General features: G+C 46.3%; 2 protein-coding genes across 4 annotated transcripts; one reads left to right on the plus strand and one right to left on the minus strand.

Moving 5' to 3' along the window:
* Window positions 1-5: 5 nt before the first annotated feature.
* Window positions 6-3,742, plus strand: LOC120316666 (disintegrin and metalloproteinase domain-containing protein 21-like). The gene has a single exon (XM_039362485.1). The coding sequence runs from the start codon at window positions 892-894 to the stop codon at window positions 3,136-3,138; it is 2,247 nt and encodes a 748-aa protein (XP_039218419.1). The 5' UTR covers window positions 6-891; the 3' UTR covers window positions 3,139-3,742.
* A 142-nt stretch (window positions 3,743-3,884) lies between these two features.
* TMEM116 (transmembrane protein 116) lies at window positions 3,885-13,811 on the minus strand. 3 transcript variants are annotated; one of them, XM_039362497.1, is made up of 12 exons: window positions 13,673-13,810; window positions 12,535-12,790; window positions 11,955-12,001; window positions 11,544-11,607; window positions 10,854-10,994; window positions 8,724-8,828; window positions 6,649-6,698; window positions 6,347-6,430; window positions 6,011-6,137; window positions 5,086-5,230; window positions 4,795-4,868; window positions 3,885-4,606 (listed from the first exon to the last, which is right to left on the minus strand). In XM_039362497.1, the coding sequence occupies exons 2-12, from the start codon at window positions 12,673-12,675 to the stop codon at window positions 4,394-4,396; spliced, it is 1,191 nt and encodes a 396-aa protein (XP_039218431.1). In that variant the 5' UTR covers window positions 12,676-12,790; window positions 13,673-13,810; the 3' UTR covers window positions 3,885-4,393. The 3 variants fall into 3 exon arrangements, with proteins under 3 accessions (XP_039218431.1, XP_039218433.1, XP_039218432.1); XM_039362499.1 differs by lacking the exon at window positions 8,724-8,828 and having other exon boundaries at window positions 13,673-13,811; XM_039362498.1 differs by lacking the exon at window positions 12,535-12,790 and having other exon boundaries at window positions 13,673-13,765.
* Between the last annotated feature and the right edge of the window lie 269 nt (window positions 13,812-14,080).

Below are 14,080 nucleotides of genomic sequence, written 5' to 3' on the forward strand. Positions count from 1 at the left end.
CATTGCTTGTCTGCATAAAATTTCTCCCCTTTGAGCTATGTTGGCTGGCTCCTTGGTCTACTCTAAGTCAAAAGACTGGACATGGTAGCTATTTCTTCCCGGGTGAGTGCAGTGGATTCTCTCGCCCGGTGGCGCCTGTCTTTCAGTGTAAATTCTGTGCCAATTATGGAAGGTATGAAATAGATTTCCTGAGCCACATGAATAACAATGAACCAGCCCCTCTGATTATTTCATCTCATAAGGCCATGAAATAGCTAGAAGGGGTTGACTAGATCCTTAAAGACAGAACTGGAAATTAGAAAAATAACAAGCATACTATCCAATTTTAAATAAAAAGAGAAAATCCAGGGATAGCTGCTCCATGATTCAGTGCTGAAATTAGCTGTTCAGTAACACTGGGAAGCCTCTTGTTGGAGGAGGTTAAATGGAATGTTCACATTTAAAGAGGCTGGAGAAACAGTTGCCCTCTGGAATCTTCCAATGGAGAAGACCCGTAGGAGGGAAATGGTGGTTGATCGGTGGTGAGTTCATCCCTGGCTTGCGTCTTGGCTATTGTGCCCTTCACAAGGTTCATCCAGAACAACTGAGAAGAGGAAGGGTCCAAAGCTCTTGAGATGTCCCCTCTTTTCCTGGTGTCCTCTCTGTTTTAGCTCTCTTCGTTAAATAAAGATGGCCACAGAGCCAGAAAGCGGACTTACCTAAAGAATCTTGATGGCTCAAGCAAGTGATGGTAACAGCCATTGTTTTTTGGGGCATCGATGAACTGAAGTAAGCTCTCACAAAATTAACAGACTCACAGAAAACAAACAAACCCTTGACTTTTTTCCATTGAACGTCCACATCAATCTCAGCTCCAAGCTAAGCATGTGTGAAACACAATACAACTGAATCATGAGAAGTGCAGGTAGATGTCTTGGGTGCTGTTTTTTCCTCCCATTGGCAACCTGCATTGTGTTGGTGGTCTTTACCCTTTCCACCGTCCATTGCAGCTCATTGCTTCCTCCAGCGTATCCCTCCTATGAGGTGATAATCCCAAAACGGTTAGCAGCCCAAGGAGTGAAGACAAAGAAGGATGAAATATCTTACATCATCAAGGCAGCAGCAAGGAATTACATCATCCGGCTCAAACCCTCAAATCATTTGCTAGCTAAAAACTTCCCAATCTTCACATATAATTCGAAGGGGGAACGCGTTGAGAGCCATCCCAACATGCCAACTGAATGCTACTATCAAGGTTACATTGAAGGTATTGTTGATTCACTTGCGGTTCTTAGGACCTGCCTTGGTCTCACTGGTTTGTTGAAAATTGGGGCAAGAGTGTACGGTATTGAGCCTCTGCAGAATTCCCCTGCCTTTCAACACCTTCTCTACCCCTCCGAAGAATCACAGCCTATTTTCTCATCGTACAAAATGGGAATGGGAAGAACAAAGCACCAGGCAAAAAATCTGCAGAACAGACAAACCAGAGCGATGTACAATTATCTCCAGTATGAAGATTTCCCCAAATATATTGAACTGTATATTGTAGTGGACAAAAACGTATTTGCCCAAGAAGCAAATAATGTTAGCAGAGTGCAAACTGTAGTGTTGGATCTGGTGAACATTGCAGATGCCACCTTTGAGGCTCTCAAGACAAACATTGTTCTAGTTGGACTTGAGATCTGGACTGAAAAGAACTTAATAGATATTTCTACAGATATCACAGATGTTCTTCAAAGATTCAATAAGTGGAGAATAACCAGCATGGTCAACAGGACAGTGTATGACACAGCCTTCTTGTTCCTTCAACAGACTTTTAAAAATGTCTTCGGAAAGTCCTATCACTCTGCTATTTGTGAGCCCCCTTTTTCAGCAGGAGTCCAAGTCTACTTCCAGAACGAGTCGGCCCGCTTCGCAAGGGGATTTTCTCATGAGTTGGCCTCTCATATTGGATTGGATCACGACGGCTCCCAGTGTGTCTGTGGCACGTCTGAAAGCTGCATTATGCACACGTACCACGCCTCTGTTAACCGGTTCAGTAACTGCAGCATTCTGAATTTCTTAGAACTTCACCAACAGGGCCTCTTGGATTGCTTGCTAAATGTTCCTAAGATACATTCCAGATTTCAGCATTGTGGGAACGGGGTTCTGGATATGGACGAAGAGTGTGATTGTGGGGGAGCAGCCACGTGCACACATGATCCTTGCTGCAGTTCTGATTGTCGTTTGAAGAAAAATGTCTTTTGTGGGGCAGGACAGTGTTGCCGAAAATGTATGTTTGTTCCCAAAGGAGAAGTCTGCCGGGCTAAAGTCAGCGAATGTGATCTCCCTGAATACTGCAATGGTAAATCTGCACAGTGCCCCAAGGACTTGTATGTGCAGGACGGAACACCCTGTGGCAAATATTCTTCTTACTGTTACAAAAAGAGGTGCTGGAATCACGATTTCTTGTGCCACAGAATCTTTAAAGGACAATCTAAAACGGCTCCGGAGAGTTGCTACCTCGGTCTGAACACCCTCGGAACTCCCTATGGCAACTGTGGCAATGATCCTTCCAGGAAGGAATATTTGAAATGCCATCCCAAGGACAGTATGTGTGGGAGAATACACTGTGTAAATGTGAAATCTGTGCCTGACCTGAACGATATGGTGGTCCATAAGAATTTAGTGCGGGGAACGCTCTGCTGGAGCGTTTCGCATCCTGGCGAAATCCATCACCAGGACATTGGGACTGTTCCTAATGGCATCGTGTGTGACCCATACAAAGTGTGCATCAATCGCACCTGCACCTCCAAAGCCCTACTTAATTTGAGCTGCGACCCACGGAAAACCTGCCAAAGCAGAGGTGTTTGCAACAACCTTCACAAATGCCACTGTAACAGTGGATGGGCCCCTCCGAACTGCAATCATTGGGGTGCTGGAGGGAGCATTGATGGGGGGTTTCCTGTGGTCTCCTGGGGCAACTCCTTGGCCAAGTACGTTCTGGGAACTGTTATTCCTTTTTCCATGTTAATTATCGCTGCTATTCTTGTGGTCCTTCCGAAAGTGCGGGAACTCCTGGGACCGGTTTTCAGGTGGTGGAAAACTTCCACGAAGAAAGCACTGAATCACCCCCCAAAAACAGACACCCAGGTAAGGCTGCCAGTTGGGGCTCCCTAGAAGGCCCACGGAAATTCGCTCCAAAAACTATCTTCTGTAATTTCTTGCAACATCTAATAATCATAAAGTCAGCAGTGGGTCATTGTTCAAATAATACTCAGAACTTTCCAAGATGGAAAAGAGCACTGAGAGCAAAAACTGAATGGCTGTGCTAAGATAGTCTGGGTCGCTGCAAAACATCAAATCGAATGCCATACTCTCCACTATTGGGAAAGGGAAAGGGGGTGAGGGCAAGGATTAAAATTCAAACTTGTGAATTTGCCAGCTAAACAATGTCTCTTCTTAAACGTCTCAGAATGTCAGGAAGTGCAGGAGGCAGGAATTTATTCCCTACGATTCCAGAGTTTTGTGAAGAACAGATTGTCTGTTCTTGGTTAGGAAAGGAATAAGACGGGCTCCAGCAAAATTCCCATTCCTCAGGTGCCGCTAATCATGCTGGCTAAGATCATCTATTCAGCGTAGTCATCTCTGCATTGAGGGTGAAGGGATCTTAGGGTGGATTGAAAAGGATTCCTGGGACACCTTGAAAAAGGAAAATAAAATTGTGCAGCTGAGCTTTTTCAGTTTTGACGGGGGTTTTAGGGTGGGGGGATTTTTGGAAGCCATGACATTGGTGTCAGTTGTGATCGACAGGGGACATTATTTCTGTGTAGAATCTTTTGTAGGTGTTAAAACAGTAGTAAGATAAGGGAAGTGTGCTTTTTAGCAATCCTGGAATCTAAAGGAACAGAAATCTATCCATACGCTTGCTTTTACGTTTTACTGTTTGGCAGGAAGCTGTAAAATATTCCACCAGCAGCACTGAAATAAAAAGATAATTTCCAGGGTGGTCACACCACACTGCAGCCATTCCAGATCTCAGTGATGCTGTATCCTGTTCTTTGGGAAATCCTGGGAAAACTGTCTCGTGGGGAAAATAGGATACAATCTAAAAAGTCAGTCCACCCTATCCAATTTTCATTTCCCTCAAATAAATAGTGATTATTTAAATTTAAAGAGTCTTTCGGTTTCTTCTTGCCCAATTGCACTTTAATGCTCTCAAAGTTCTTCCAAGCTCTCTCTTTAAGTTCACCCATCTGCCACTGACTCGTTTTGACAGCCATATTTTCTCAGAGAGGCTGTGAATGAGCTAGCTTCAGAGCCATGGGTTCAACTCCCTCTGTGCAGGATCTAAAAAGTCTAGCTGGCATTGCTGAGAAAAGAGCCTCTTGGCACGACAGGGGTGGAAGGCGAGACCAAATGGTCCGTTTCCCATTCATAACACCGTCATTGTTGAAGGAGAGGAGGGCTCAGCCACTGTCTGGATACGGGCTGGGAGTGTGCTGGCATAGAACCTCTTCTGGGAACGCAGGAGGGGCGTCTGGGTGTTGACATCACGGCAAGCCTTGCGTTTCACACAGTGCAACATGTGCTGAGTCCAGCCGTAAACCACACAGTTCAGGAACCCCTGGGAAGATGCGGTCAGGGCCTGAGTGGAGAAGGGAAGATGCTCAAGTGAGGGGGCTGCAATCAGGAGTTGTCTGGGGCTATCAGGAAGAAGCAACAAAGAGACCAAAATTCCCACTAAAAGTTAGTCACCCAACCAGCACTGAGCAATGAGTTCTGCACACGAAGAGAAGGTGCCCCGTGGATGTGCGCGGCTGAAGAGATGCTTACCTCTAGAATATAAAGGGCCATGTAAACACTGGCGTTGTCCATACGTGCCAGCTTGACTATAGCAAGGATAAAGGCTGTAGGTGGAAGAAACAGGAGAAGATCAGTAACAATAAATATAGCACGGATGGTATGACTAGCAGCTACATCTCTGCATATATTATTTTTTTTAATAATTCACTTTTGATGGGTCCTGGCCTCCAATAAGTGGCTATCTGGAGGAACCCACTTCCAAACAGACAGGTGGAGAGCTGTCTCTTTCCCAGGAAGCAACGTTCCTTGGTCTTTCCTTACCTGGCCCCCAGCAGCAGAAAAATACCACGGGGTACAGAATCACGGCTTGCTCGACCACCTTCAGCATCGCCCACTGCTGATCACCGACGTAACCCATCGAGTTCACAAACCGCTTATACAAGGTCCTGGCTTGGATGAGCAAGCTCTAAAGAAGGAGCAAGGTCGAAACAAGGCCTGAGCAATGAGCTCGTGCTTGAAGGAGAGTGTGGAAGGGAGGAAGCTGAGATGGGATTCCTGCTTCACTTTGAACCCTTGGGAGGAACTAAATCTAGGTTTATTCATTCCTCCAGGCCATGGGTAACTTAACCATGGTTTTTTTGGTTAAAGTACACCTGACTGAGCTTGCACAAGATAACAAAGCCTAAACCATGGCTTCCAAACCAGCGGAGTTAGTTTCCACATCGCTTTAAGCCAAAACTAAGTCGTGTATTATAATGGCTTGCGTGAATCAGGCCACTGACAGCCTCTCTAGCTCTAATTGATCCCAAAGTCCTTGCATAACTAACATCAGCAACCAGCCAATCTAAGAGGTGCCTGGCCAGCAATTCAAGTGTTTCTATTGTTTTGCCTTGCATTTTCCCTCCAGAGGATCTGTGCTTATTTTGAAGTTCATCTGTTTACCATTAGGGAACAAAAGGAAGCTCAGATTTATTCAAGAAGACAGACTCCGGGGTGTGGAAACTCAGTTCCACATGTGGTCAGAGTGTGATGCATTAAAGTGTTATGAAACTGTTTGCTTGAACTTACAAGGAATGCAGCAGCAGCTGGAAGACAGCAAAGGTTAAGCATCAGGGTTGGAAAAAAGAAGTATGATCTGTGGGCTTCTCAAGTGAAAGCAGGCACGCCTCTCCTGAGCTCCCCCTTCCTTAAGTGCTGAAGGGCTTTCAGCAAGAGGAGGAGATGCACCCCTTGGGGTGCTTCTTACCAGAATTGCAAGGAAGCTGACTACAAACGAGACCAGGAAAACTCCAGTGCTGTACAAACACAACGCGGTGCAGGTGACCTGCTGAGAGCTGGTGCTGAGCACGTTTCCCATGTGCAACAGGAGGCACCTGTGGGCCAAAGGGAAACAAAAGAGTGAGCCTGGGAGGTGAGGTGCGTCACTGAAGGGTCAGGCTGTGTCCAAACCTCTTCTGAAATGAAAGGCTGGTTCCGCTAAGAGGCGTCTGGGAGCTCCTGGCCACCGTAGGACAAACTCTCAGCTCAGCTCAGCCCTGGCTTTCCATGCTCGGCAAAGGGTACTGTATTCAGGTTGTCCTACCCATCTTCTGAGGTGAAGTTCTGAGAACACTGAAAGTAGTTGCCGAGTCCCAAAACGGGCACCATCAGGAGGACCGGGATGAGACTGGAAGGGAAAAGAAAGGTCAAGAACCCCCAGAGAAGAGTCCGGCTCACCTTCCAGGGAGCTGCAATCCCTGGCCCAAACAGCAAGGGTCTGGCCCTATCAAACTGGGGAGCTCACCCCGGTTTCTCCAAGTGAGGTAGCAAGCTCCACTGCCTCCCCTCCCTCCCTGCCGACCCCAATTCCTCCGAATCGAGCGGCATCGGGGAGATTAATCTTACCTAGAGGAAATGATGGCTATTCGGCCCAGGTGGTTTGAATAGCTCAACATCTACGAAAGGAGGAAAGAGGAGACACCAGGACTTAGCTCCACAATTTGAAGTTTGTGCTGAAGATTCAGGAGTTACAACTTGGAATGGATCTTTTTTTAAAAAAAGCGGATGCGGGAAAAGGGAAATAAAATGTGTGCAGATACTTCCATGAAATTGTTTGGGGAGGAGGGGAACTCTTAAAAATTTAGCATTTAAGCATGGGGGATTGTTGGTGTGTTAGTTTCAAATGAAACTGTGCTTACAACAATGAATTTTAAAAACTTGAAGGTGAACCAGGGTTGGACCAATCAAGGTTTAATTCTCTACCTGGTATGTCCTGCACATATTGATGTATAATTTATTTCACTGGCATGTGCGCATGCATCCACACACAGAGGGAGAAATATCCTTCTTTCCTGCAAACAGCATATTCTAATCTTATTTCTTCAAGCCCTTAAAGCAGGGTTGTCAAACTCGCAACGTCACGTGATGTGTCGTGACGTACTGCGACTTTTTTCCCATTGCCAGCAATGGGGTGGGCACGGTTTCGGTATGACGCATCTGGCTGCAGTTTGACACCCCTGCCTTAAAGGGTGGAGTTTTGAAATAATGCTGGAATTGACTAGATGGTTGAAGTGACCTCACAAGGATTGTCTGGGGACAGGATGTGCTAGTCTACAAAGAGTTCTGTCCTTCTGATGAAGTGGGTGGCAATGTAGACTAGACTAACACATCTGCCCCCCCCCCCGCCACGCTTTCTCTTCAAATTCATAAGGGCTTCCTGGAACAAGCATTATTCCAAATAAACATCAGCCATCAGCCAGGGTTTTCAAAGGGTGTGGCAAGCTCTTTCTTTGAGGCTCTGCCTAGAGGCTGGCCCTGACGGTTGAGAAGGTCTGTGGTGCTTGAATAGGTTTCCACTGAAGATGAGATTTCAAAATGTTTTTGAAAGGATTTTTAAAAAGTGATTGAGAGTCCATTCTGTCTAGGACTCATACATTTTTCCTTGGTTCTGCTGTCCTCTTGATCAAGCAGACATTGACAAAGGCCTTGTGCAACCCGCAAAACCTGCTGATCCTGTTCAGGTAGGAGCCAAAGTGGAAGCAGGAAGGGTGTGGCCTTCTCTGGAGTAAATCCAAGGCCCTCCAAATCTCAAAGGCCTCCACACCAAAGTCATCATTTCAACTGGATTCAATTGCTTGGACTTCCATGCAATTCAGTCAGCTTTGGTCCTGCCCTTGTTGGCTTCTGCCTGGCTCAGCCTAATTGTTGGAGTTTGGCCTCCAGCACACGCTGTGACGTCCACAGGTACAAGGTGAGCAGATCTCAAGCCCTTCCTTCCCACCATCACAAACATGCTTTTGTGCTCCTCTTATTCTCACTCTACCAGGCATCTTCCTTTCTTAAACCTTGTTAAGATCTTCTTCCATCTTCTGGAGTCAGCCGTGTTCTTCTACCCTAGCCTTCGGACTTTCCAAACTCAGCAATAAAGCCCATGCTGAAAAGATGCTCAATAGCTATCTATTGAGCTGGAAAACACAGGTTGGGTGAGAAATACCCGACATCCACCTAATTCACGTCCCCTGTGACCCACGGGATTTTAAGTGTTTATTGGGGAGCAACAGAACTTGAACCGAGGGGGGGGGGTTAACTAGGTCCCTGAGTCCTTATTTTCCAGATTGAACCACCAACATATGGCTGTGAGGCTCACAGGTGGAAAACCCCAAGTTCTGCCCTGTTCAATGGTCCATGGCCTTTAGCTCTCACTCAGAGGCCAAGGCAATGATTTTCTAAAGACAATTATAGCACGGTGCCTCTGGCTACCTGTTATGGCTATCTGTCCCTCAATTATATTTCTAAGTATGCAAAAGTGCAACCAGGTTTGTAATTCAACCCATCTGGATATCTTGCTGTTCTTCAGACAGCATATAAATATATTTTGGCTTCATTTGCAAGGCACTTGGGGTCCAAACCATGCTTGGGTTTTTAAGCAGAGACAGGAGCCGGCTTAGAGATACTCAAGTTACCACGAAAGTGCCATTTACCTGCGGCCTCTGGCCGTGTAAGTGCTGGTTGTATTTCTCTTTCAAATCCATGTAAAGCTGCCAGGTGTAATTAATTGTGTATAGAAAAGAGGCAACATAGAAGATCTGGAGAAGCAAAACAAACAAGAACAAAGGCTGTTGGTCCTCCGAATTTGCCTTTGGAAATCTGGAATAATTTGAGAACTGAACACGGCTGTTGGTTGAAGGGGGAGAAGGTAAGGATGGGATGGCCGGGGGTGGCCCCTGTGCCTGTACCCCCCCCCCAGCTTACTCTCCAACCTCCTCTATATTTCCGCTGTTGAAAGTAACCTTTTGCAGCTTTGATTTTGTCACTGAATTAAAATCCAAAAACAGCAACTATCACTGTACAAAGAGAGCAATTTAGGATGTGCCTCCACTTCTGGGTGTGGTTCTGTCCTTTTATATATTTGCACACAATTTGTATGTAGGGCTGTGATTTTCTGACTTTGTCACCAAGGATAAACAGTTCCAGAAGGAGCCAATCCCCCCCCCCCCACTAAAGGCATACATGAAGTTGGTTTTTCCATTTTAGATGGGAAGACTCACAGAAACAGAAAGATGTAGTTTCCTGGCAGGGCTGATGGAACGTGAAATAGCGGTCCAAAATAACAAAACAAAATCACAACTTTTGCACATTCATTCTCCCGTGGAAGACAGTTGCTGGTATTATTTTGTTTTTTAAAGGAAGCCTAATTCAGGAAAGCTATCCCAATGCATATGTAGTTTTTCTGTGCTTAAAAGGATCCCAGAATGAACAAAGTCCTAAGACATCATTGCAGCCCCCCCCTTCCAGTTTCCACTCTGTTTTTCATCCACTAAATGTGGAAAATGTTGGATTTGTTTGTTCTATCAAGGTTAGTTTGTTACATAAATCATATTCTACAAGATTGATGAAACACAATCTAATCCAGGAAAGCAAACGTTATCTGCAATAATACTGGGACATTTTATAAATAAGTATGCTTAAAATACCCCATAAAAACATCACAATAGTATACTTTATCTTCCCCAACCTTGTTTTGTGGTTTGTGTCCCCAGATAGCACACAAAACATATTGGAAGAGAGTGAGGTCGATCAAACTGAGTTAAATCTTTTTGCTGCTCTGATCTGTCCAGTAGATTTAGGGGTTAAGCAGGTCTTTGCTAACCCAAATGACTGCCTCATTGCCTGATCATTAATGTTTGCAAATGGATTTTGTATCTTGAGAGCTGGCTGGGCTTTTTCAAGTTCTCCAATACACCTGCCAAGACACACATGTTGTGAAACAGGCAAACACCAACTTTCCTTGAGAGGCAGCCAAAGGTAAATATTCAAAGGGATCAATAATCGAGAGGAACTTTGCTGTTTATTACACTGCTAATTGGCACAATAATCAACATTATGGGTAGATTACGGGACAGATTATAAAGCCATTTAACAAACAGAAGGAGGAAAAGCAACCAAACAGCACTAAATAAACAAGATTCGTAGTGGTTTGGAATTGCCTTTCTAAGAACAGGACCATTAAATGGTAACCTGGCCTCCAGAGGATAATCCTGGGCCCAAACGTGCCTCACGAGCAAAGAAAAATGCACAACCGTGAGGAGAGGGATACAAAAAAGAGTTGGTAGCTTTGTAAGAAGCTGGCATTGTCATAACAAAGCAAAGAAAAAAAGGTTACTAATAATACAGGATTTTTATATATCCCAATAGTGAAATTAAAAGGGAAACACACAACTTTCTCTAATAGGCTCCCGTTCTGTTTGGGCTGCAAACCCCAGAATTTCCAGACCTTAGGTATGCTGGCTGAGAATTCTGGAGTCTTATTCCAACTCAGGAAAGTTATCGAGAAACTTCCAGAGAAAATTCTGCCTCTCTGCTACTGTATGTTCTCGATGCCTTTAACGTTAGCTTCTCTAAAGCTTTTACCCTGTCAACATGGCACGTCAACCCCAACCCAAGCTCATCCAGCACAAAGACTGAGCAATTGGAAGCAACTGGATTGCCTCTTCCCTATGCGGCTAGCCCACCAGCCCACACCGTATCGCACAGAGACCCCCTTTGGAGCCCACTTCCAAATTACACACTTTCCACCCCACCAAGGAGCCGGAGATCAACTTAGGTTTCACCTGTCCGGTGGCTTGCAAGTTGTAGCAAGTGTTGCCTTCTCCAGCTGGGTGGGATGTTCCTCTGCTATACAGAAGGGCCCCCGTGAGCCAGCACAACCCCAGAAAGAGATCAGAGAGGCTCAGGTAGACAAGAGGCCGCACCTGTGGAAGGATGAAAGCAACAGTCACTCTGGTGAGCCGTAGCCTTGCATTCGGACAAAAATTGGAGCTCTAAGGATGGATGGAAACGATGAGCTGACCGTCTTGAGTTTCTCTTTCTCACGGCAAAGAGAATTGACCACATGCTGTCAACTCTAGAATGGCATTTCTTCCTCAGCTGTCTCATATCCAAATATACTGTCTCAGTTCAAAGTGTGTATTAGTAGAAGAGAGTGACAGGGAATCAATAAAACTGCTACTTTGCTATCCTAAAGTTGTCAGGATTCAAAAATACTGAGATGATAGATTTATTTGGTGCTGCAAATTAGTGATTATGCTAGCTGGGCTGTAGGGCAACTGTAGATGTTTGGTGAAATTAAAGTAGATTATGGTTCAGCCACCCAGCTTCTAATGTTAATATTTGTTTAGTAACAAAGTGGAAAGGCTTTTGAACACTGCAAACATTCCTTATGAAGCTCACTGCTCCTCCCCGCTTAGTTCAGAAGGCACCATCTTGCTTAGGCCTTTCATCAGCAAAAGAATTTGCCTTACCTCGGGGGATCTGGCGGTGTTCTGGAATATGGTGTAGCCGATAATTGAACTCGACCCCATGATGCTGTGGAAAGAAGGGGCAGATTGGCGGACTTAAAAGTTGCTAGCTTTGATATGTTTTTAGAGCTCATATGAGCCCAGCAAATTCCCGCTTAATAAACACAACATACACATTTTATTGTAACAAATGCAAAGTCAATTTAGTCCAAGAATGACTGGAAATAAAGACAAGAAGGACCAACAAAAGCAAATAAACCATATAAATCCATGGCATTTAGCAATCCCAGAAAAGGGAGACATATACCTGGTAAACCCTCCTAAAACCCCCAACCAGGTTATTTCCTGGCTGATCTCCTGGGAGATTCTCTTTTAGTCCCAGGATGCCTTAAGAGAGAAGGCTGCACGAAATACCTCAAAGTAGCCACGACAGCTTGGATCCAGTGGATGATGGCGAAAAACTAGGTGGGGAAAAGAGCGAAATTAGATAAGGCATATCCTTGCAAACAAGGCAGGTTGCAGGTTGTTTACCTGAGATCCTCTGGATGGATGCAGCCCACACTTGAAGTTGCCATGGGCAGGCCTTAGTCCCCTCTATGCATCTTTCTTTCCCTCTGCTCAGCAAGAGCTCTTTGGAGCATGAGAAAGTATTTTCCATCTCTTTTTATTCTTTTATTCAGCATCTTTCTATACTGCCCATCTTTTACCCAACCTGTGACCCTAGTATTCTTTGCACCCCAGACCTGGAACTGACCATCTCTTCTCAGGAAAGACTGCAGCCAACTTATAGCAAGCTGGGGTACTATACAAAGTAAGGAAATTGACCTCAGGATTCTGTGAAGTCTCTACCCCCGTGTTTCTCAACCTCAGGCGGTCTGCGATGTGTGTACTTCAACTCCCAGAAAGGAAGAAAATCTATCTGCTAAGAAAGGGAGGGAGGGAGGGAAGGAAACCTATCTGCTAGAGCATCTCTACGGGTTCTTCTTTGACTCACCTGAGCCCTGTCCAAATCCTGGGGCTGCAGGAACTCCTGAACAGCAGCCCCAGCAGCAAAGGAGCCCATGCTGGCCAGCCCCGGAGCTGCAGGCAGCAGCGAAGGGACCAGCCGTGGGCAGGCAGCTAGCCGACTGGCCATCCGGCTGCCTGCCTGCCCACCTTCCTCTTCGCTCCACCTCGTTGGTCCCGCCCCGGTTGCCAGCAGCGGTTGGTGGGAGGCAGAGCAGGCTGGGCTGAATGGTCCAGCAGCTGGTCTGTTGCCAAGAGGGAAAGAGGAGAGGAAAGAAGGAAAAAGATAAAATTGGAAGGCTGGAGATAAGGGAGGGAGAGAGAGAACCAAAACCAGAGCAGGGATGCAAAAAGAAATAAAACAGAAGATATGGGGGGGGGGGAAAGGGACCCCTTTTCCAGCTGGTCTAGGTCCCAGCAGCTCCAGGCTTCTTGCTCAAGACACTCCAATTATTTTGACAGAATTAGCCAGGAAAGAGGCTTCCCGTCCCCCCCCCCTTTTAATTACGGTACTTTCCTCTAGAAGAGTAAGCTCCAAAGGCGTGTCTAGGGGAGGGGTTTCCCCACCCCAATTTAAATCCTGCTTTAAGCTAGCCCCTCCAGGCAACCAGCACAGGGAACTGCAGCTCTCATGAAGCAGATGCCTTTTAATAAAATCTGAGAGTCTGAAGAGCTGCTACCAAATTCTCGATCTGGGGCTACTCCAGTGTAACTCGGCGGTCCTGCAGTTTCCACTAGAGAGTAAAACAGCAGCTCCATCTACTGATGGGGAACGGAAACTCACAACCACTTTGAATGCCCCACAAAGAGACAGCTTGTGGGTCAGGGACTGTTTGTGAGAGCGAATGGAAAAGCTGTATCTCTTCCCCTCTACTAATCTGAACCCACAGAAGACCACCCAAAACAAAACACGCAACTCCTTTCAAATTAGGTGTGGGATGAGGTTTCTGGCTGGGGAATTCTGGGAGTTGAAGTCCACCAACCTTAAAATAGCCAAGGTTGGACACCCCTGGTCCAAACCATGGAAAAACCACCTAGCTTCAGATGAACCACGTTTCCCTTGGTGGCCACACAGTCCCAGAGTCTTGAACTGGCTGGCTGGCTTGAGCCTATGGTGGAAGGATTACCTTAACGACCTCCTTTGCGAGCTTTACCGAGGAGGTGCTGAGTTGGAGAACCAGACCAATCATTCCCAGCCAGCATGGGAGTTGCCGTCCAAGGCACCTGGAAGGCAAAGGTGAGGAAATGCTTGGTTAAGACGGCCGCTTTGCAGGGGGAGACAGAAGGGCACCGGCTAAGGCAGCTTGCGAGCGCCCCATCGCCACCTGTGTTGGTGCCTGAGGAACAAACGGTGGTTAACCACTGAAACGCAGCCTCTGAAAGGAGTTGAGGCTTCCCTCAGGAGAAAACCAAGCCCGTTGGGGGAACTCCGGCCACGTGGGCTGCTTTGGGGCCCAGGGAGGAATTTAGGCTGTCAGTCAAGGAGGGGGCTGCTCTTAAGAGCAGCCTTTGGCTGCCACTTGACTGCTTTGAAG

The sequence above is a fragment of the Crotalus tigris genome, unplaced genomic scaffold (genome assembly GCF_016545835.1).
Source record: "Crotalus tigris isolate CLP2741 ecotype Arizona unplaced genomic scaffold, ASM1654583v1 scf7180000019478.12717781048:2074007, whole genome shotgun sequence".
Lineage (NCBI taxonomy): Eukaryota > Metazoa > Chordata > Lepidosauria > Squamata > Viperidae > Crotalus > Crotalus tigris.

What these genes read in the sequence shown, in the direction of transcription:
- TMEM116 (XM_039362497.1), bottom strand. Translation starts at nt 12,675, where the DNA reads ATGGCCAGTCGGCTAGCTGCCTGCCCACGGCTGGTCCCTTCGCTGCTG. An exon ending in ATAGCCATCATTTCCTCTAG is followed by an intron (nt 6,431 to 6,648) that starts GTAAGATTAATC and finishes TTTCCCTTCCAG; the next exon opens with TCTCATCCCGGTCCTCCTGA. An exon ending in TGGCCCTTTATATTCTAGAG is followed by an intron (nt 4,607 to 4,794) that starts GTAAGCATCTCT and finishes TTCTCCACTCAG; the next exon opens with GCCCTGACCGCATCTTCCCA.
- LOC120316666 (XM_039362485.1), top strand. Translation starts at nt 892, where the DNA reads ATGAGAAGTGCAGGTAGATGTCTTGGGTGCTGTTTTTTCCTCCCATTG.